At 42.3% G+C, this 23,164-nt stretch overlaps 1 protein-coding gene across 1 annotated transcript in view; it reads left to right on the forward strand.

Annotated features, from left to right (window-relative positions):
• The window catches only part of LOC114895550 (25-hydroxycholesterol 7-alpha-hydroxylase), a 647,364-nt gene that overhangs the window by 66,141 nt on the left and 558,059 nt on the right, over positions 1 to 23,164 (forward strand). The window contains exon 2 of the mRNA XM_029223055.1: positions 11,047 to 11,327. Coding sequence (XP_029078888.1) covers positions 11,311 to 11,327 — 17 coding nt within the window. The 5' untranslated portion in view covers positions 11,047 to 11,310. The remainder of the gene's footprint in view (positions 1 to 11,046; positions 11,328 to 23,164) is intronic.

Below are 23,164 nucleotides of genomic sequence, written 5' to 3' on the forward strand. Positions count from 1 at the left end.
TCTCTGAATCCTGGACTCACTCTTACTGGAGGGGGGAGGAATGAGAAGAGTAACAGCGGTTTAATAGGTGAGTCTGAGAAGAAGGAATAGAGTTTGCTCATTTCTCAACCTGGGTCTCAATTTCCCGACCTGCAGAGAATGTGTGTACCTGTCTGTTATTCGATTTGTAGTAAACTTAGCAGGACTGGTCCACCCAGTGTTGGGGGCCGGGAAAAGGGGGCCTGTGATTACAGCACTCCCATACTTCCTTTGACACAGTGCGTAATTTTCATTCTGTCCTGCATAGTTAACAAGCCCTCCTGTCTGAGACAGATTCTCCAACAGCTTTATCAGGAACAAAGGTGATATTTTAATTTTGTCTTCCTGGCTCTGTGTGTCAATTCTCAACTTGGTTGGGGCAAAGAAGTAAGTTATTTAGACGCCTTTCAAACCTCAACAATGTAAAGAAAGTGTATTTTAGAATTAGTCCCATCAATAGCAGGAATTAACTTGACCCAAACGCAGGGGTTCTGAAGAGCTAGGTGCAGTAAATTCATTTTGTTTAAAACAGAAACCTCAGATGGGGTGATGGAGTGGGAACCCTCCATGGCCCCTGTCCACTCCGAGATGGTCTGATTCTGTGACAGAGGAGGATGGTGGTGATGGGAAAGGAGATGATTAGATCTCCAAGGGCGTGGTTTCCACCTCTAGTGGGAGGAGCAAAGAGAAGGCAGAAAAGTCAAATAGGGAATAAAAACCATGTAAAAGAACTTATGGGGGCTTCCGTGGTGGCACAGTGGTTGAGAGTCCACCTGCCGATGCAGGGGACATGGGTTCGTGCCCCGGTCCGGGAAGATCCCACATGCCGCGGAGCGGCTGGGCCCGTGAGCCATGGCCGCTGAGCCTGCGCGTCCGGAGCCTGTGCTCCGCAACGGGAGAGGCCACCAACAGTGAGGGGCCCGCATACCGCAAAAAAAAACAAAAACAAACTTATGGGATAAAGAACAATATTGACAGAGTGAATAAAAGAGGAGTGATTTCAAATACATAATCTGTATTTTAACAAGATCAAGTGATCTCTACAATCTTTTCAATTTCTGAAATTTTCTGAATCTTGAATATTTAACTGTAACATTTTCCCTTTATAATTCCATGATCAAGTGAGTAATTACAGTTTTGGAGGTTAACTGTGATGTCTTCGCTCTTATGAATTATTTTTGTCACACACTGCCCACACACATAAATACAGTGGTTATTGTGTTATCATGAGTGCTAACATTTCCCCTAAGAAACTGATTAAACTCAAAACCTATCTTCAAATTTTTACTTAAAAACAAATTTAAAAAAAAAATCTGAATCTTGAACGAGGGAAACAATTTAAGATGGGTCATGGTAGTGCTTCAGTGTGCCATGATGAACACGTTTGGATTTTATGAAATAATGTCGTGCAGAGGGGAAAAAAAACCTTAATTAGCTCATTAGTTCTGATTTTACTTTTACAGTGTAAACAGTCTTTTGCAGAAGTCATAATTACTTATAGATGCTAATGCTGACTGTACTTTAAAATCTAAAAATTGCTGTCATTGGAGTTGTGTCTTGAAAATATGTTTATCTATCTTAGTGCAGATGCTCTCTAGAATCCTGGAAGGCACTTAAAAAAATATATTTTTTTTTGAGGCACTTAAGCTCAACAGCTAATGGAAGATCATGTATTTAAATAATTTACACTTCTATCTGGTTTGAAGAACACCAGGTGGAAATTGCTGATCAGGATGAGTCTGCTATGTGGAAGAAAATGTTTGCTCAAAATAAATGAAAGGCAAACATTTCCACGAGCCCCATCTTTTTGTCTGTGTGGGCAGACTCCTGTCTCCTCCTCTCATATTCTCTGGTCCTGGACCCTGTCTTTGACATTCACTGTGTACTGACGAGCTTCCGGAAGGAGCGCGATGCACTGAGTGACTTCCACCGTTTAATTTTCTTTCCTCACAGTCTTTTGATCGTAAGCAATCATTGTCTCCCTTTCTCATCATTTCTGCGTGCCAACCTGAAATCAAAAGGGGTTGTCCCCTTACTGCGGGAGAGAGGAAGCTAAGCTTCCTGGATGTGCTTCTCCTTGTTGCTGGGCCAACTGGCAACTTTTATGGTTCCCACCGAGCGTCACAGTGTGTTGTCAAAAGCGTGGTTTTGTGGGTTGACTTCTGATCTGTACTTACTGTATCTTACCTGTCAAAGCTGTGGCGGACTTCCTCATTTATGGCATGTGGCCTGCAAGCACAGACCCAACCCTTTCAGCCAAGAAGAGTCCCACGGAGCACGTGGCTCAGCTCCCCAGCTCTCTCCTGCTCATCGTGCTTGTCAGATGCCTCCTCCCACGTGTGGACTTTTTCTGTGTGTATGAGTGTCTGCATGTCTGTGTGTGTCATTTTAGGGCAGATAAAAGAATCAGAGCCATTCCTGTGGTGAACCTGACAGAGTCAAAAAATGGAACTTTTGGTTTCAGCATCGTAAGGAAGAATTACTGGCTATGAAGGGTAATTGCTCCCAGGGCGATGAACCAACTCACCTAACAGTGTCTCAGCGCACATAGGAGAGCTGGAAATGGTTACCACGAACCGAAGCAGTGCTGAGAGATGCAGTCTTTCTAGTCCATGTGTTTCAAAACCTCGTGGCCTCCGCGCTCTACCAGCATGACACAAAAGTTTGCCTACCCAGCCTCAGACTCCTCAGGGAAAAAGATCACAGAGTCTGCAGCAGCTTCAAACTCATCTTCTCCAGAGCCAAGTGAAACACAAATTCCAAATGTTTCAAGTTTTATTCTAGGTTTAGAAATAACACTTTTCCGAGTCAGGTCTAAATTTAACAACATCCCCTCTCTCATTGCTAGAAACAAGCCTGGGCTGGGCTAAGCTGGGTGTGGGGAGACCCCGGGTATTACCTGAAATGACTGCTTCTCTGGCCATCACAACCGTAGGGGAATCTCTCAGAGTGGGGCCCTCTGTTTATTGTAAAAAATATTGGTGATGGGAAGGAAAATGGTTCAGTGGAGTTGCTTGGGGGGCATTTTTCGATATTGTCAGGCCACTCAACTTGAAACCGGCAATAGTCACTCCTGTCATCACTTTCTCTGCTCAGCTCTTGGCTACACAGTCGGGTGTGGGCTGGAAAAAGGGGGCTTGCTAGGAGCTGTGGGCATTGAGACATCACTGTGGCTTCCTCCCCTTCCCCCAGGATGGCCTGGAGGTGTCAGGGGGTTGAGGCTAGTATAGGTAGAATTGGGAGTTCCCAGCAGTCCCCGTGTTCCCAGCCCCCCTCAGATGGTGCCACCCCTGGTGTCATGCGGCCTTATCAAGTGTGGAAAGCATATGGCAGAACCGACTTGGTGAGCTTGGGAAGGATGCTGCCTAATAACTTAATCGTCGAGCACGTGGGACTCATGAGACGTGCTCTGAAAATACCTTCATTCATCGCCCCAAATGCTTGCTTTTTCCCTGCCCTCCTTAGGGCTAGCTTATTGACTTTCTGGTTACTTCCAGAAAATGAAAGATCCTCTGATTATCTTTAGTAATAAATCTGTGTCAGTTTAGTAAGTAATATGTCACGCTAGGCTAATGAGTAAAACCCCTGTTTTCATTTGATAGCCAGCTGTTCCTTTAGCTCGAGCCTTGCAGGCTGGTGGGGTGCCCCTGGGGTGGCAGTGGTGCTCTTTCCTTCCGTGCCCCATACAGAGATGTGCTTGTGCAGCGCCGGAGTTCGAGATGGCGTGGGGGGAGGAAAGAGAGGCAGGAAGGTCTTGCCGTTGGCATGGGTGTTCCTCGGACTTGGCTGATTTGTGGAACGACTTTTCTCTTGTACGGCGTGTACACACACACACACACTCACACTCACACAAGAAGGTGTTTTCTCGCCGCTCGTGTGTCTCCACTGGCTCGTCTCAGATGTGGTTCTCAGCCTGGGAACGCAGCAGTTCCCACGCTGTAAGGGTCACCTCACCTAGCCAGGTAGGTCCTGAGTTGCTCCTGTGCTGTTTTTCTCACATGAAGACGCTCAGGAGTCCTTCATCCTGGGAGCACGTGCCGGCCTTGATAGCCATCTTTACTTCCATGTCAGAGTAGCTGGCCATCATCCTTCTTTCTTTCTTCTTTTTAAATTCATTGTTATTGGAGTATAGTTGCTTTACAATGTTGTGTTAGTTTCTACTGTGCGGCAAAGTGAATCAGCCATACGTATACATATCTCCCCTCTTTTTTGTATTTCTTGGCCGTCATCTTCCTCCCTTTGGAAGTCTCAGAGTCAGACACCAGTCCACGATGTCCCCCAGCTCTAGAGGCTGCATGTCAAGCTCTCAGAGGGATCCCACTGAAGTCCCTTCCTTAGACTTGAGGGCAGTGGCATGCATTGACTTGTACCCCAGTCCCTTAATCTTGGGGAGGGCTGCCACTCACAGCACACAAAAGCTCTCCACAAATCCCACTCTTTTTTTGAGTACTAATCTCTTCTAGGCTGATGATGGGGAGTCGGCAAAGCATTAAATCCCAGTTCGTAAGCAAGTCCTGTGCACGTTCTGACTGGTGGCCTTGCATCTCACTTTGAAATGTGATATTGATTGTCTTGGAGCCTCTGCTGAAATTAAAGTCGAAGTGGTTTATTTAACATCTGGTTACATTAAATCAGTGTTTGAGTTTAAAAATCGAGGCATTATATTCATATGGTTATGTGAATATCTATGCATCCTCCACTGAACAACATAAAATTTAAAGTTTCTCTTCTGCTTCCTCTTTAATTAATTACATGTGCATTTGCATGGAGAGCTCACAGGGGAAACAAAATCTCCCCAAAGTAGAAAAGTTCTATTGCTTGTTTCTGACTAGACAGTATCTTTTTCATCAGCAAAGTGGAATGGTATTCAAAATGGAAGAGTGAGATTAACAACAAAAATAATAACTAAACAGCTAGCACTTACTGGACCACTCATACTGTCCCAGACATTATGTTACGTGCTTTATGGAGATTGGCCGTTGGACCCTCACAACAGTCATATGTGAGGTGACGTTGTTATTCTAATTTGATGAAGTTTCAACAACTCAAGGTCATATAGATTTTATGTGATGAAGTTTAGATTTTAATCCAGGAAATCTAATTTCATAGTTGATTTTCTTAGAAAGATTGAATTGAGTGATTGGAATTTTGAAAAGAAATTTCCTGTAAAACAGGGCTTTCTAGAGTTTTATACACTATCTCAATCCCTTGACTTCACTTAGTTCAGCCACTTCATTTCATTTATTTATTTTGAATAATATTGCCTGCTGAAATGGTGTTTCTGTGAGCATGGTTGTATCAGGGCAAAGGGAAAGGTTTTTGTTGTTGTTTTTGTTGAGGTATAATTGACATATAGCATGCTAGTTTCAGGTATACAGTGTAATGATTCAGTCTTTGTATATATTGTGAAATGATCCCCACAATAAGTCTAGTTTACATCCATCACCATATATCGTTATAACATTTTGTGTGTGTGGTGAGAACTTTTAAGATCTACTCTTTTAGCAACTTTCAAATATGCAATCCAATATTATTAACTATGGTCACTAGCTGTACGTTATATCTGCATGACTTATTTATTTTATAACTGGAAATTTATATCGTTTGACTACCTTCACCCATTTTGCTTACATGCCACTCCGACTTCTGGCAACAACCAATCTGTTCTCTGTATCTGTGAGCTTGTTTTTGGTTTTGTTTTGCTCTTTGTTTTGGATTCCACATATAAGTGCGATCATATGATATTTGTCTTTCTCTGTCTGACTTGCTTTACTCAGCACAGTGCACTCAAGGTCTATCCATGTTGTCACAAATGGCAAGATTTCATTCTTTTTTATGGCTGAATAATATTTCACTGTATCTATACCATATTTCCTTTATTCATCCTTCAGTGGACAGGTTTCCATGTTTTGGCTATTGTAAATAATGCTGCAATGAACATGGGGGTGCATGTAGCTCTTTGAATTAGTGTTTCCATTTTCTTCAGATAAATACCCAGAAGTGAGATTGCTGGATCACATAGTAGGTCTGTTTTTAACTTTTTGAGGAAACTCCATACTGTTTTCCATAGTGGTCGCACCCATTTGGCAAGTTTAAAAAAAAAAAAAATTATTTATTTATTTATTTTTGGCTGCTTTGGGTCTTCTTTGCTGCGCGTGGGCTATCTCTAGTTGGGGCTACTCTTCGTTGAGGTGCGCGGGCTTCTCATTGCAGTGGCTTCTCTTGTTGCAGAGCACAGGCTCTAGGCGCATGGGCTCAGTAGTTGTGGTGCACGGGCTTAGTTGCTCCGTGGCATGTGGGATCTTCCCGGACTAGGGCTTGAACCCGAGTCTCCTGCACTGGCAGGCGGATTCTTAACCACTGTGCCACCAGGGAAGTCCCTTGGGAAGTTTTTTTTAAAAGCACTTTATTGAGGTATGATTGACATGTAGGAAGCTGTGCATATTAAATGTATACAACTTGATGGGTTTGGGGATAAGCATGCATCTGTGAAACCATTGCCACCATCAGTGCCATAGATATATCACCTCCCAAAGTTTCCTCCAGCTCCTTTTATTATTATTAGTAGTAGTAGTAGTAGTAAGAAAACTCAACATAAGGTCTACTCTTAGCAAATTTTTAGTATACAGTGAACTATTGTTAGCTATACGCTCCATGCTGTGTAGAACTCCAGAACTTATTTTGCAGAACTGAAACTTTGAACATCCCCTTCCCATTTTTCTCTCTCCCCTGCCAAAGAAGCAAGTTTTATTCAATATAAGAATGGTGCTAAAGGGTCTTCTATAAACTTTCTTTGTCACTTTCATCAACCTTTAAGAGACTTCCATTTAGTACATTTCTTTCAGTGAATAGTGTTAAGGGCCATTTGTCATTGCTACTCCCTCACTGGTCTGATTGCTATTTTCTTGAAATTCAAAGACTTCTTTTCTCATATGGATATTTATAGAGCCAGGATGGGCCGGGTAGTAGCTCCCTAAATAAAGGGAAAGGCCAAGTCTGAAACTGACCACATGGAAAACAAGTGGACCAATACCCAGTACACATTAGTGACTCTCCTGTTTCATCACAGTCCCATGAGTGTAATGGCTTTGACTTAGCCTGTGTCCCCTCCTGGAAGACACGTGTTTAGTTCAGGTTATATCTTTTTCGATGAGTCTTTTTTTTTTTTTTTTTTGGCCCCATGTGGGATCTTCTTTCCCTGACCAGGGATTGAACCTGTGCCCCCTGCAGTGGAAGCGTGGAGTCTTAACCACTGGACTGCCAAGGAAGTCCCTGTTTTGCAGTGATTCTTTACCAGCAGTGTTAAGAATCTTGCTGGCTGGTTGTGTGAGTTTCAGGAATCCCAGTGAAACAATCAACCAAGAGATTTTTATATATTTCCAAAGGACATGTGGGTGGAAGACTTCGGGCAACGTGAATATGGAGCAGATGTGGGGATGCTGAATCCTGTGGCTTTTGCCTTCAGAGAGAACTAAGCCAACTACTCTGCCTTTCCCCACCTCCCACACAGGATTTAAGATGTTTTCCAGGTTTTACGAACACCCTTTCCCTTCCACTCATCCCTTTCGTCATTTTGAGCACCTTTGCTCTAGAGCTACTGTGACTTCTTAGGAGTTTCCTGAAATGAGAACGACCTTAAATTAGTCTAAGACAGGCTTTCCTGATAGTGGTGGGATTTACCCCCTTTCTGCTCTGACACCGAAAAATGTAAACTTCTTTTTCTCTCCAGTATCTTATGAATCTTACGACCAGGGTGAATTAAAAAAATCTCTAGCAGACTATGCCCTTTTACTGTTATGTTAAATGTAATCCAAGTGAAAAGTGTGTCACATTTAGGACCAACTCCCCAGACCTCCTGTGGACACACTGTCTCCCGTAAGCATTTCCTGCATAGAATGCTTTATCCTTCATTTGTTCAGCAAGTATTTGTTGAGCACCCACTATGCCCAGTCACTCTTCCAGGCACTGGGATTAACAGTGAACAAAACGAGACGAAATCCCTGCCTTAATGGTAGCTTACATTATCATGGGTGGAGACAGAAAATAAGACAAATTAGTAACATACATAGTGTGTTAGAGGTATGTGCTGTGAAGAAAAATAAAGCAGGAAGGGGAGATAGAGAAGCTGGGGTAGGGGGAAGTGGTTTAATTTCCAGTAAGAACATTAAGGAGGCCTTAATGGGAAGGTGATGTTTGAGCAGACTGGAAGGAGGGCAGGAAGCGAGCTGTGCAGAGAATGGTGAAGGTTCTGGAAGCACCATGACTTTTAAGAGAGTCGCTGCTTGGGAGACTCCTATGGTTTGGTCCTCTCCGATATTGCACCTCTGGGATCAGATCAGAGCTCAACTGGCCTCTCAAAGTTAGGGCAGAGGCAGTGGGACTCTCAGGAAAAAGATGATGGGAAGGAAAAACCCTGTCACAGCAGCCTGGTGATGGGCTTAGAGGGCCACCCCCAACGGAGATGCTGTTCTGTTTCAGTTCTTACGTACAGAATCCAGTGTCTCCTTGCATTGTCTGTTTATGCAAAATTTAACCAACTGCGAGGTTAGAGGGGGCTTCACACAGTACTGTCCTCACTTCTGATGCCAAGTGCAAATTTCGGGGGGGTTCCCCAAACCATCCTCAGTTTCAAATGTGCTAGAAGGACTCAAAGAACTTCCTGAAATCTGTTACACTCACTGTTACGGTTTATAACAGGGCAAGGGTACGGATTACTATCATCAGGGGAAGAGATGCACAGGGCAGAGTCCGTGAGGGGTCCAAATGCCCAGCTTCCTGTTGTCCTCTCCCCATGGAGATGTGGACAGCATTCCAGCTGCTGGCATCCGCATGTGACAACACACACAGAGCATTTCCTGCTAGGGAAGCTCACCTGAGCCTAGGGGTCCAGAGTTTTTACTGGGGCTCCATCACAAATTGCCCATATAGCTGTCCTTCAGTCTCCAGCCCTTCCAGAGATGGGTTGATACCTTTAGTCTCCAGTTCCTCCAGAGAGCAGCTGATGCCACGTCGCTTAAGACATATCAAAGTGTTAGACTGTCTGGTGGCCAAAGCCCCAGGCAAACAATGACATTGCTGTTAGGCATGACCTTCCAGGAGCCTGGAAATCACCTCTCAGCAGCTAAGGACAAAGACCAGACTCTCTTTTGGATAGAGTTAAGTCCTAACTGTACAGTTTGTAGCACACAATTATTTTTCTCCACGTTCGTTTTCGTAACATCACTCATAGCTGCTCTTCATTTAAAAAATCCACATGATGGGTGGGGAGGCAGAGGCAGAGATGGGGGCTCTCCATTGGTACACATGAGGAGACAACATATTTCACATTTGCATCTTAGGTTTCTTTACTATTGAATACATCATAGATGGCTTTAAATGACATTCTTCTCATTGTCTTTTGTCCCTTTGGGGGGCAAGAGGGAAAACATGGATTCACAGAAAAAATATATATACATATTCTACACAAAATCTTCGAAGGTAGGTAAACTAATAGCACATAGATTTAAATGTTTACTGGTTTGTGTCAGTGTCTGGTTATACAATGAATAATTCATATCAGACTAGTAGAATGTAACATTTACATAAAATAATACTTTGCAAATTTATGGTAAGTACTAATTACTTGCCTTATTTGCCATGACTATGATATTAAATATTCATAAAAATGTGATTATTTCTTTGATTTGGCAGGCATTTAGATTTCTCTACAGCTTTTCACACTGCTAATTTTAATCCAGTAAATTATCTGGAAGAAAACAGTATGCAGCCTAAAAACTGTTCAAAATTCACTCCAACGTTGAGCACATTATGGATGTAATGATCCGTTACAACCAAACTTCAAGAAGGTCTTAGAAGGAAACTGAGAATTAAACAAAGAAATATGGAGGCCATCATCGTGATTTATCAGATATGTTTATTAGGAGATTTTTTGTTAATGCATACTGAGGACAATCTTTAGAAATATGACCCTGATATATAACAAATGCATTGGGGGATGTTTTGCTCCCGCCAGGGGCCAGTTTAAGAGAATTTAGCTGGACTCTGCCAGTGTTCATTTCCCAGCCTGATGTGCAGTGAGATTATTTGTGAGGCACAATCATGCAGGAACCCGAATTGTGGGCAAGTGTGCTGGAAATGCGCTTCTAGTGAGATAGGGGCTGGGGGGGGGGCATCTCCTCCCTTCCTTCCTGCTGCTGTTTAAGTTGAGGGTTCTCATATTCTTTAAAACAAACTCAGAGTTCCATGGCACAAGACTCACGTCAGAGGAGACCATACTGTATGATCTGAATATTTTATATTCTGTTAACTTACAATGACTCGTAATAATTTATCTGCTTTCTTTGGTCCAATGAGCACAAAATGGAGCTCTCTAATGGATAGCCAGCATTCTCTGGTCCAGAAATTCAGAGAGGAAAAAGAGGGTAACTCGTGGGATCTGAAGTCCTAGGGACATAAGAGAAAAGGGAGGTGGTGGGAGAAGTGGGAGGGGGAGGACATTGTCAAGCGCAAGCTTGCACATCAGAAAATAGTTACAGGGACATGGCAGAGAAGGGCCAGACACGTGCATCTCTAGTTTACGTCTTGCCTTCCATCACTGAATCCCTACAAGAAAAAGAGATTATACAACCTAAAGTTCCCGTGGAAGCTGGTATTCAACAGGGTGAGCTGTATTAACTCAATCTCTGGAGCGGAGCTAGGAAGTACTCCCAGATTTGTTCATACCCGTTTATGAAAAGTGTTGGGTTCAGGTCAGGGCCATGATACTGAATAACAACAACAAAAAGACAACTCTGAAGAGTCACGTGTTTAGAATATAAGCCCAAATATCAAAGGTTCATAACTCAAGGTTGCTGGAAGAGGACAGGTCCTGTAGCAGATAAAAACAAGGAGACAAAAGGTGAGGGTCCTTCTTTCACAAACCTTAAGGAAGATGCAAAATGAAAATTAAGATTGAAAGCTTAAAAGGGTGGCAACTCAACAAAGCCTCTAACCCTGTGAGTAAAAGAGTGCTCTGCTCTGTCTTTGCAGGTGAATGCAACCTGGAAACCAGAACACAGTTAAGGGATACCCACCACTGCTTCCTGAAGGAGGATAGATGGCTCTGTTCATCACCCCAGGAGGCGACGCAGCATGGTGCTGAGGTTAGGAGCAGACAGGTGGTGTGGACGTGAGCACTGCTAAGTCACCCACCTTCTCCTGCTCCAGTGTCCTCACCTGAACCGGGGAGAACAGTGGTCCACAGCGTGCAGGACTGTTGTGAGGCTCTGCTGAGAACGTTCACACCGGCTTGGCATGGCGGCTGGCATGTGGTGAGTGCTTAATAAATCTTAGCTAATATTATTACAACTATTACGTAAAACGGAAAAACATGATTTAGCTGCATGTCTATTCATGTAAGGAAGGATTTCAGACGGTTGACTGATATTTGCTGAGAGGATTGAACTTACTGCACTGCATGGTTTTGTGATGGTAGAAAACCAGCATAATCTGGTGAAAGTCACCAACTCCTGCTCTGAGCCGCCCACCTCAGTCTTGGGTTTCAGCAGGTACGAGCCAAGCAGACCTTTCAATATGAGAGTCAAGATGAACCTCAGTTCCAGAGCACTGCTGATTCTGGTTGCTCTGGCTATGTTCTCTATCAGGAGTTCCCAATCAGGGATCCATGGGTAACTGTCGCTCTTAGATCTTCTAAGGAATCTGTGAACATCTGGAAAGGGAATATAAATATATATATATATATATATATATATATATGCATTTTTCTGCACAGGAAGTCGGTAACTGTCATCAGATTTTTAAAGCGTTTAGGAATCTTCAAATTTTCAGAACTGGTCTGGGTTGTGTGGGCTCCTTTCAATGAGCACTACCTAGGAGCAAAGAAGGTTCCAGATGCCAGGAGAGGCTTGGACTGTGATTAGAAGAGGTGGAGTCTTGTCTGAGTTCGTTTCGGCATTAAAAGGCTGTCTACGACGTTAACTTGCTTGGCAGGTCACTTAACACTGAGTTTGTGCTCACCAAAATTTATTTGGTCATTCCCCAAAGGTTGCTATTTAACTGTAGCCACGTCATCCTTCCTTATATAATTGTTATTTTTGAGCCCAAGTGCCAGGATTTACATTTATAACAAATGTTACAGCCGTGCTATATAATCATGTCAGATTTTCCGGTAATTTTGGTGCATTGAAATAATTTTTGAATCCTGATTCTGTCATTCAGTATATTTTATGGCACTCTCAGTTCCCTTTCAGTCATAAGTCTGATAATCGTGTCACTAAATAAAAATGGAACATCCTGTGTCCATTTAAAAACATTCTTTGATTTTTGAAAAAAAATTCAGGTTTAATACACTTTTTCGACACAAAATATGGTGACCATCTTCCTGGCAAAATAGGAATGATATTTACAGATCAGTTTTGAGTCCTTTGTTATAATGTTGAAGTGATAGATTAGGGAAAAACAAGAGTAGGTTAGAATATGTTATTCCTTTTTAGCCAAAGTCGTCTTGTGTCATTGTTTTGAAAATTAGCAATGATACATGAATATGATTTGCCTAAATTGAGGCTATAAAAAAAAAAAAAACGCAAGGCATGTTGTAGTAGAGTGTGAAACTATTCTGACCCAATTTTTACTTCCCTAACAAACCCACACAAAGTTCTCAGAAAATCTGCTGCAAGATGGCACAGTATAAAATAACTATGTATAAGTTCACCCCACCCACATATCTCTCCCCACCTAGGTTGCTAGCCACACTTCTTACAAGGGGAAATTGTAAACTGCGCCTTTGCTCGCTCGCTCTGAAGCCTGTGCACCACCTACTGAATGGCTTTTCTAAGCTATCCCCGAGCCTTCTCTGCGCCTGCTTCCCAGGTTTGAGAAACGGAGCCAAAGCTGCCTAGAAATCAAAGTTCGCCCTGATGGAACCTCTCTGGCTCCCGGTGCTAAGCATAGAACCGGAACCTGCGCTTTCAGAAGAGCGGAACGCTCACATTTTTATTAAAGGGAGAGAAAAAAAATCCTACCTCCCAAAAAAACTACAAAGTATGCTTCATTTCCCTTCCTATTAGTCTGCTCCCCAAAAGTATATTATTATTGTTGTTATTATTATTATTAATCGTCCTGCCAAGGACTCGTGGGTCCCCCGGGAGCATCTCCTTACTGTGGACAGAGGGGCATAGAGAGACGGGATGGAGGGGAGTTTCCAGGAGAGCCCCGGGAAAATGGTGCACAGGAGGTCAGAGCAGTTCACAGCAGCTGTGGGCACCATCTGACTGAGCAGAGCGTGGCCTCCAAGCCGCCTCCACAGTATGTGAGGCTTACGGGAGATCCAGACCCGGCTGCTGAATGTCATTTCCCATAAAGGAACTGGCTGAATTGGCACCAGTTCTGTCCTGAGCAGATGTGCAAGGAGGGCACAAAGGGCGGGGGAGATGGTTTCCTTTGTTAACACGGAGGTGACGTCGTTTGCCTGTGTGTTAATTTAAAAGGAGGACCCGAAACATGAGGCATCTGGTTTTTAAAAGTCAAATCTGTGTCCTACACTTGGAGTGTTTCATTGAATTGGGATAGAAGTAAAAACATAAACAATGAAAACTGGGAGAAATCAGCTAGACAGTTTCCATTCCTGGGACTCTAACCCTACCTGACATCAGACAAGACCTTGGTTGCATCTGCAATACTCGCTTCTGTGCAGCTGGTACAGGTGACCAGTGCTGCCATTTTTTCCTGAAGTTAACACGACTGGCTGAGGAGAGCTCAGCTCTCTGAAGTCAGTGTAGAGAGTATTACCCTGAGCTGCTCGTGATGCCTAGAAACAGTGGGAACGGTATTTATGGTAGTTTGTGTGCACATTGTTTGGGCTTTTAACTGTTGAATTGGAAGGGCCTCCTCTTTCATTGTCATTGCACTGCCCTGACACTGCTTTGCCGCTAGGGAAAAAAAGTGCAAAGACTTTAAAGAAAAGGCATCCATTAACCCATTGGTATCTATGCTGTTCAATTTCTGGAAGAAGGAACTCAAGGCAACGCAGAACAGCACAGGGAAGGCTGACACACCTTTTGTCTCGGGCTGTGTAAGGAGAGGGGTTCACGCTCTAAGTGAGTCTGGGAAAGAAGCAAGACTCACAGTGTGTTAGCTCCCTGTGTCTCTGTGTCATGACACGGCTCTTCCTTTTGTGTTTCTCTCTTTTTCTTATAAGGCCACGGTCATATTGGATTAAGAGCCCACCTACTCCAGTATGACCTCATCTTAACCAATTACATCTGCGACGACCCCATTTCCAAGTAAGGTCACATTCTGAGGTGCTGGGGGTTAGAACTTCAACATGTCTTTTTTGGGGGGTGGGGGGAGACATAATTCCACCCCTAACACACAGTGTAAGGTAAATCAGAGTAGACTGAAGGGGCATTAGGGAATGGACCTAGAGGAAATTGCATTCTGTCGCTCCCTTCCGCGATAGGTTGAAAGCTGGTTAGGAACTGGGATAAGGTAGGGTGGGGTAGGTGATGCGGGTGCTGCTTTGGGGTTTGGCAGTACCAACTACAGGCAGTAATTTAATACCTAGAGATACTGGGAACTACAGAAGGGCACGCTATTAGAATTAGCAAGACTTATAAAGGAAGGCCATGCCAAGACAAAGTTTGTTGGCACCATGGATTGTCTTTGGGTCTGATGAGTGGGAGGATGCTGTGTCACAGAAGGAGAGTGACTTTGTGATTTGTGTCGTGTATTTTTAGAGGCGACAAAGCCTGTATTCAGTCAAAAGTAAATACAAAGCACCTGCTCATCGTCAAGCTCTGTATTTTGGATATATAAAAGTAACGTGAGATACATAACCTGAGTGGCTTGGGAATCAAGTATTATGGTTAATTGAAGTTCTTATTTCATCACAAGTCCCATTTATTACCATTTCTTATTTCTTAGCCTGGGGCCCTTTGAGGAGGTGATACAGTTACTGCCGGGCTTGTTCTCAGCTTACTAGTAGCTAGAAAATGAAATCTTACCCTTAGAGTCTATTTGTTAATTGTTCTACCTCAACTGTAACCCTTCCTGGGTGCTGTGGGTGAAAGGAACACCTCAACCACCTTATTGCAAACCGAACCAAACTAGACATTTATCAGTTTTTAATATGGAAGAAACAGCAGTAGAAGTTACAGTACTGATTAGGTTCCCATGACTGTATCAGTCGTGTCTTGGACATCCTTCCCTGTGCTCCTGGGTCCACTTCTTCAGCAGAGCCAGGGAAGAGCCCCACAGAAGGATGCTGATGCTACCCACCCAAGGTGATGCAGTAGTAAGTGGAGTGGGCCAGGATTCAAACCCCCCCTTTGTCTGACTCCACAGGCTGTGTACCCATTGCCTACTCTTTAGGAACTAATGACTGAGGGAATAGAGCTTTTCAGGGTTGTACCAATAGCATGAGCAGAAGCAAAAACTAGTATATTCAGAAACATTTTATATTAGGTGCCAGCTATGTGCCAGGCACTTTGGAAGATAGACATTTTTATTCATTGTGTGTTTAGTTAATCTAGGCACTTTCATATGCTATCCCTTTTCACAAAAAACCATGCAAAGTATTATTCCCATTTTCCTTTTTTTAAATAAAAATTTTTAAAAATTCAAGTATGGTTGACTTACAGTTTTAATTTCAGGTGCAGAGCATGGTGATTCAGTATTTTTTTGCAGATTATACTCCATTATAAGTTACTACAAGACTGACTATAATTCCCTGTGCTAGATATCCTTGTTGCTTATCCATTTGTACATAGTTTTTATCTGTGAATCCCATACCCGTAATTTGTCCCTCCCTCCTTCCCTCTTTCCTCTGGTAGCCACTCGTTTGTTCTCTGTATCTGTGAGTCTGTTTCTGTTTTGCATATACATTCATTTGTATTATTTTTTAGATTCCACGTATAAGTGATATCATGCAGTATTTGTCTTTATCGGTCTGACTTATTTCACTAAGGATAACATTCTCTAGGTCCATCTCCCATTTTCTTTTTTTTTTAATTGAAGTACAGTTGATTTACAATGTTGTGCTAATCTCTGCTGTACTGCAGAGTGACTCAGTTATACACATATAGACATTCTTTTTTCTGAAAGCTGCAGCTTAGATGGTTTTCCAAAGGTGATACAGATAGTAGTTGCACGAGTTGGGCTCGCAGGGTTGTGAGTGGTAAGGCGAGGATGGCATCATTTTGAATGGCCCGGAGCAGAGGTCCCTGTCAGTGAGCATGAGAGAGAAAATTGGAAGTGTGTGGGCACATGATGGAGGGCTCTGAATGCAAGCCTGAAGACTACATCTACAGCAGTGATCTTACCAAGTAACCGTGATCGTGAGCAGCTGGGTGAAGTGATGAGAACGATATTGAGGAAGAGGAATCCAGCATTGTGAGAGGAGAAAGCAGAGGCAGGGAAACCAGCCAGAAGGTTTTCACAGGAACTGGGGCGTGAGTCGAATTGGGCCTTCTGTGTGTGGGGTATGGGTAGGAAAAGAAAGGGACCTTGCTTGTTTGTTTATACCTTGTCCCTTTCCAAAGAAGACTTGAAGGTAGTCTGTTTGCAGCAATCTATGAAATACAGCAGAGTCATACAAAAGAGTTCATGAGGGAAAATATAAAAATGAGCAAGGGGTAATGAAACAGCACCAAGGCCAGTGCACTCCTGATGTGGAGAGGACCCCAGTCATCTACAAAGTAATTCAATAAGGGAACGAATCTATACATTCTAGGGATACAATTCTGCTCCTCTGGCTTAATGCAAGAGTGAATTGTACTGTATCTAGAGGAACTTGGGGGCTACATACTCTTTAGGCATCCATAAGGTGCACAACTTTGGAGAGATGCTGCATTTGGCAGCACATTCGGGTAACAGATGAAAACCAGAAACTGTATGCTGTAGATGAAAACTAGAAACACATTTCTTATCAACATCAAGCTGGGTAGAATTGTTGTCTTTGACATGTCCTTTTGAGAAAGGAGGTGTGCCTGGTTAGATTGTCCTCACTCCACTCAGGGGAGTCAAGAGTACACTTGGGACCGATGGAGATTCTCATTAAGAAAAAAATGCATAAGTAAGTGCTGATCACTACCTCCAGTTTCAACTTCATAAAACATGCTCATTTGAGAAAATTTTAAGGCAAGTATAACTAACATCACAAACATTAATATCTACATAAACTGTAGAATTTTAGTTTTATGCAGAATTTTTTCCTGGTTGCCCTTCACGTAGACTAACTGTGACATGTATCTTAGGGAGGAGCTAACCTTCTGTCGGGTATGAGATAGGGGTTAACTGATAGGCACTAGATGATGAATCAGCGGGGCCTAGAGAACAGTGGAAAGAGATGAGAATGAGATGCACCCCTGGTCTGTTCATATTAGACAGTATCAGTGGATTCTGAGCTGCAAACAACAGAACCTTAACGCTAGCTAGCTAAAACAGAAAAAGAACTCATGAAAAGAATTTTTGACTGGTACTCTCAGTAAGAAGTACATTTTACATTGTGGTTTTCATGTATCCATACATGTTTATTATACAAATGAAAAAATTTGAATGGAGCAACACTTCTTTTATGAGATTTAAACATTTCTCCTCTCTATTTCATTGAAAAAAAGTGCTGGTCGTGATACTCTAAATTGATTTTACACCTTACTAATGGGTTGTGAACAACAGTTTAAAAAACACCATATTAAAAGTGATCAGCTCTGGAATTTCTGGGATTGCTGAGTTAGGTGGGAAGTAACACAGCCAGTCACAGTAGCAGAGACACACCATGGTTCCTTTAGAGTGAGTCAGTGTTTCCGCCATCTGGGATCATATCCTTGATGTGGGACACCAAATACTAGAAGCTCCGCCATTATTTTACACAAAAGCCAGATGCCTCCTTTGCCACCCTGGTCAGAAGGTGGATTCTGCCATAGTCTGTCTTCCTCAGGTTGCTCCATTCCAAGTTCAAGGCTCCTGTGGGCGTGTCTGATGGCGGAGCCTGAAGGGTTGGTGTCTTAGTTGCAAGAAAAACGCATTTTCTGGTTTCTGTCTTGGAAAAGGCAAAGCTGCTTATGATGGGGGCTGTTCCTCAGACACAGGGAGCTTGTTCTGGAGACGCTGGGCAGGTAGAAAGATGACAAGTGCGCACTAACCACCAGATAAGTGGTGGTTTCCACTGAATTGATTACAGAAAATAAATCATGTTGAGTTCTTGGTATTCTTAATGATAATTATAAAATTGAGTGTACAGAAACCTAGAAGTGCAGAGTCTCAGGGACCAAGTCTTGAGGAGTCATGGTGAAAGGCCTCTGAATGGTAGGTCATACGCAGTACACAGTAGTTGCCCTTGCTAGTTTTGAACAGAGAGAATTTTTTTTCTAGAAACAGTAGCACAATCTCACCTACTAGGGCTTATAGAGAATATTTCACACTTCTGACAGGGCCAGTTTTTAGGGATCATACCGTCTTCTCTTACAGGAGATTTTCAGATTATGTTTGTGTTTTAAGTTGAGAGAATTCCCGATTACCTCTAGTACCATGATCTTTATTAGGTCTGGATTCCAGACGATTATGAAAAAATCTCAAAGAGCTAATTATAGTTAGCAATGGGGAGATGAGGAAAGATTAGACACATTTTCTTTCTTCAACATGGGCCTTACAGCATTTAGATTGCTCTTAACAAATGTGATTCTGGCGAACACTGTCAATTATGGTAATAAATTGGATAACTAGAAACTGAGAGAATAGAGATATGAACTTTGTGGTTGTAATTGTCATCACTGCTGTGCATAACACCCAGAAGACAGAACAAGTGATAGCAGTTTTGATGACGTTGTGTTTATACTGGTTTAATTTGGTGGTGATTGTGGGTGTTATCCTAGTTAAATAAGGACATTAACATTTTATCCTATTCAGAATTTGTTGAGTACCTGTTAATAGTACTTAGGTTCTTTTCCTTATTAAGCCAATTGTTCAGGAGGAGACATAGCTTGTATGATTAAACTTAAGTGTGGTCCTCACTTATCTAGGGCTAAATGTTGGTTGCTTTAAAGGATAAAAAAAAAAGAAAGAGATAAATCATGAAACGTGCCAAAATAGGCCAAAAAATTATCCCACACCTCAGAGCTCAGTTCAGGGCTGAGAAGGATTTTAAGATGTGTGGTCATCGTTGAATATTCTAGTTGGTTGTGGCCAGATGAAGACACATGACTCTGCTAACTAGCCTGGCTTTAAATTTACGACCACTAAGCTCAAGTGAATCCTGCTACATTTCTCTAGTCAATTCGTTTCCTTGCTCTCTTATGTGATTATTTCATACCTTCTTCTCTCCAGCAAATCTCCAATATCACCTGTCCTTTCATTACTTTCCCCTGATGACCTTCCATCATTGAGAAAATGGAAGTAATCTGCAGAGAGCTTCTGTATGCTCCCATTACCAAATCTACCAACATACTTAGATTTGTACCCACGTCTTCTTCCTTCTGACCTATAACAATAAAAGAACTATCCATATTTCTTTAAGGCACAGAATCCCATCCCCTCTTGCCCACTCAAAAGTCTTTGAGTCATCTTTATAGTGTGTCTCCTTTCTTAAATGGCTAATTTGCCCCCTAACTCCTGGATAATTCTCATCATCACATAAACACACTATTACAGTCTTCTGTATTAATCATGTTTCTAGCTTCTATAAACTTGATGCTTTTACATCTGCCCTACATGCATGTGCCAGACATGCCTTGTTCTGGACAACCTCATAATATGCCCGAGTCACCTTGCCTTGGCCTCCTGTCTTCCTCATGTATTACCCATCTCCCTTTCGGGGCATCAGTCAGTCAACTGATCAATCAAATACAAACCAACCAATCTAGAATCTACACCGCCAACTATCTCCTTTATCAGACTCTCACTTTGGGCCCCTATACACCTGCCCTACCTACCCCAGGGCTAGGTACCAGACAACAAGGGACAGCTCCTTTGCCCCGGAGCCCACAGAAACTATTCAAACCAGCCAATCCTAAGCCTGCTTGCCCTGCCTTCCTTATTCCTTCCCACCGAAACCACGATGAAGTTCCCCTCCTCTCATTAACCTCACAACCGACCATGGTGCTTCTCAGTGTGACCCCCCGCGGCATGATGTGTATTCTCTCTCAGGATCTGTGAGTATACAACAAACCATCTTTTCAATGGCAGTTGTCTTCTTATCTGATGGTCTTACTATACCTCACCCTTTCCATTAATACAGTATCTTTTAAAACACCCTTATTTGAAAAAGACAACAACACTCTCTCTTGATGTCATATCCACTCTGGACACCACCCTGTATGTCCACTTTCTTTTTAAACTAAGTTCATTAAGTGTTGATCATGTTTCCCTCTCCATTTCCTGTCTTCCCATTATTTCTTGAATTTCCTTTCATCAGACTTTTGCCTTTACCACTCTGACAAAATACTCTTATCAGGGTCACTGCGGACTTCTGCCTTGTCAAATCTAGGAGTCAGTTCTCATTTGATTTGGTCTTTCTGTGGCATGTGATGCAGTTGATTGCCTCCTTTTTTTTTTTTTTTTTCATTTTGCTACTTCATGTTATAGACATACGTTTATTTTCCTTTTTGAACTTTAAGATCATGTGAGGTTAGAAATGCCTACTAGAATTAAAAGGTAAATATACAGTAAAATATTTTCATTAAGCAGAACACATTAGGTATTATCATCAGATTATTACCATTAGTATATGTAGAGTTTGAACAGCTGGATAAGAAAAAAATAACACCAATAGTAGAATGTATAAAATAAAGGAAATGTGTGATTCATATATCATGAGACATATAGAAATAACAAGCACATGGTAAGTTGTAGAAACACAGTAATAGTAAAAATGCAATGAAATGAGATAGCATGTTTCACTATTTCAGCAAGTATTAGGAAAATCAGAGCAAAGATGAGATAGTTTTGTGGGGAAAAAGTCACTCTCATACATTTTTGGTTGTTATATACATTGCCAAGAACTCTTTGAAAAGTCATTAGACAATTCTACCCAGAGTCTTAAAAATGTATACTGTTTGACTTCAATATTTGGATCCTATCTGAATGAACAAGCAAAAAAATATAGGAAAAGCTCTAATTGCAAAGGTATTCTATTCATTGCAACATTCTTTTTTTTTTTTTTGGATGTGGACCATTTTTAAAGTCTTTATTGAATTTGTTACAATATTGCTTCTGTTTTATGTTTTGGTGTTTTGGCCAAGAGGCATGTGGGATCTTAGCTCCCCGACCAGGGATTGAACCCACACTCCCTGCATTGGAAGGTGAAGTCTTAACCACTGGACCACCAGGGAAGTCCCTCACTGCAGCATTCTTTACAGTTATTTAGGATTGGAAATGATCCAAATACCGTACAATAGGAGAATGATCATGATTGCTCCCTTCTTGAAAAACTTTGCTCACTCGCCCTCTGGATACTCTCTCGTGGTTTTCCTTCACACTCACTGGTGACTTCTTCTCATTCTCCCTCCAGGTTTCTCCTCGTCCTTCCTACCTCCTTTCTTAGACTTCCTTTCCTTCACCTCCGTACTTACTCCCAGGTCAGCAGTTCTCAGGCTCTTTGGTCTTAGACCTCTTTAAGCTCTTAAGAATTACTTAAGAGGAGCCCAAAGAGCTTTGACTTATGTGGGTTATTTCTATTGACAATTATTATATTAGCAACTGAAACCAAGACATGTAAAAAATTCATTAACTTGTTTAAAAATAACAGTAACAAACTGTAGGGGAGAAAGCCTTGCTGCCCCCAAATGTCTCTTTGGCATGTGGATTATTTCAAGCTGAAAACCACCAAGGCCCGAAAGACTCAGGGAGAAACTTTGACCTTCCCCTTAACTGCCTAAAAGAACTTAGATAGAGGGTCTGTGCCTGGAATAGAGCTATGGCCAGAGAAATCTGCAAAGGATATGGGCTAAGTGAGGTGGGGGACGCTGGGCAGGACCTACAGATAAAAGTCCACTCTGTGTCCCACTGTCCATTCCTGGCCCAGCAAGTATTTGTTTACCAAACATTTGCTTTTCCATCTCCATGGCAATTGCTTTCCTCCCCTTTGAAGTCCAAAACCACTGCTACCTCAACATTCTCTTGTGTCTTTAGCTGAAGATGGTATTTAAGGTGAGAGTTTTGGCCATTTTGGCAAGTTACTCGGGTTTTTCTGGGATTTTCCCATGTATGCACGTTATTAAACTTTTGTTTGATTTTCTCTTGTTAACCTTTCTCATGTCAACTTAATTCTTAGATCAGCCAGAAGAACCTGGAGGTGTAGAGTAAAATTTCTTCCTCCCTGACAAAACCCATTATATATTAACATAAATAACTTTTTTTTTTTTTTTTTGACTGCACCGCGAGGCATGTAGGATCTTAGTTCTCCAGCCAGGGATCAAACCTGCACCCCGCTGCAGTGGGAGCATGGAGTCTTAACCACTGGACTGCCAGGGAATTCCAAATAACATATTTTTATGAAGAATAACTATATTTTCCCAAACACAAAAATTTAGCAGCGAGTGGCATAGCTTTACATTTCGCTGATCTCTTTAATGCCTAGGTTAATAGAAGACAGCTGGATTTTCATATCTGCCTCTGCATTTAATCTGTTGCCGTAACACAGCTCATGTGGTCCCTAGAAAACTCCGCTGCACACTTGTGAGAGAATGAGAATGGAAAAAGCAAATGTTATTTCAGTATGTTATGAAGATATGTTGACCACGTGGACCTCCTAAAAGGATCTTGGGGATCTGCAGAGGTCCCAGACCACATCTTAGTGCATGGCATTCCTAGGTGACCTTGCCTGTGTGCTTAAATTCCCCCTCTGTGCTGGTGACTCCCAAAGTTTATATCTTGTCCCTATGACTTTTCTGAATGGCAGGAGATATGTATGCAATTTTAGTATCTCTTCTTGGTCTAAGAAGCCATTCAGACTTCACGTGTCCCAGCTTGAACTCAGTTTGCCTCTACAGACGTGATCATCCCACAGTTCCCTTTGTCAGTAAATGGCTTCCAGTTGCTTGGGCCAAAACTGCCCACAAAATTGTGTCATCCTTAACTTTTCTCTTATGAATTCACTAGAAAATCCTGTCAGCTCAATTTTGGAAATATTTCCCAAATCCAGCCTCTTCTCATGGTC

Source organism: Monodon monoceros, unplaced genomic scaffold (assembly GCF_005190385.1).
Source record: "Monodon monoceros isolate NGI ecotype Baffin Bay Population unplaced genomic scaffold, NGI_Narwhal_1 Super_Scaffold_14, whole genome shotgun sequence".
Lineage (NCBI taxonomy): Eukaryota > Metazoa > Chordata > Mammalia > Artiodactyla > Monodontidae > Monodon > Monodon monoceros.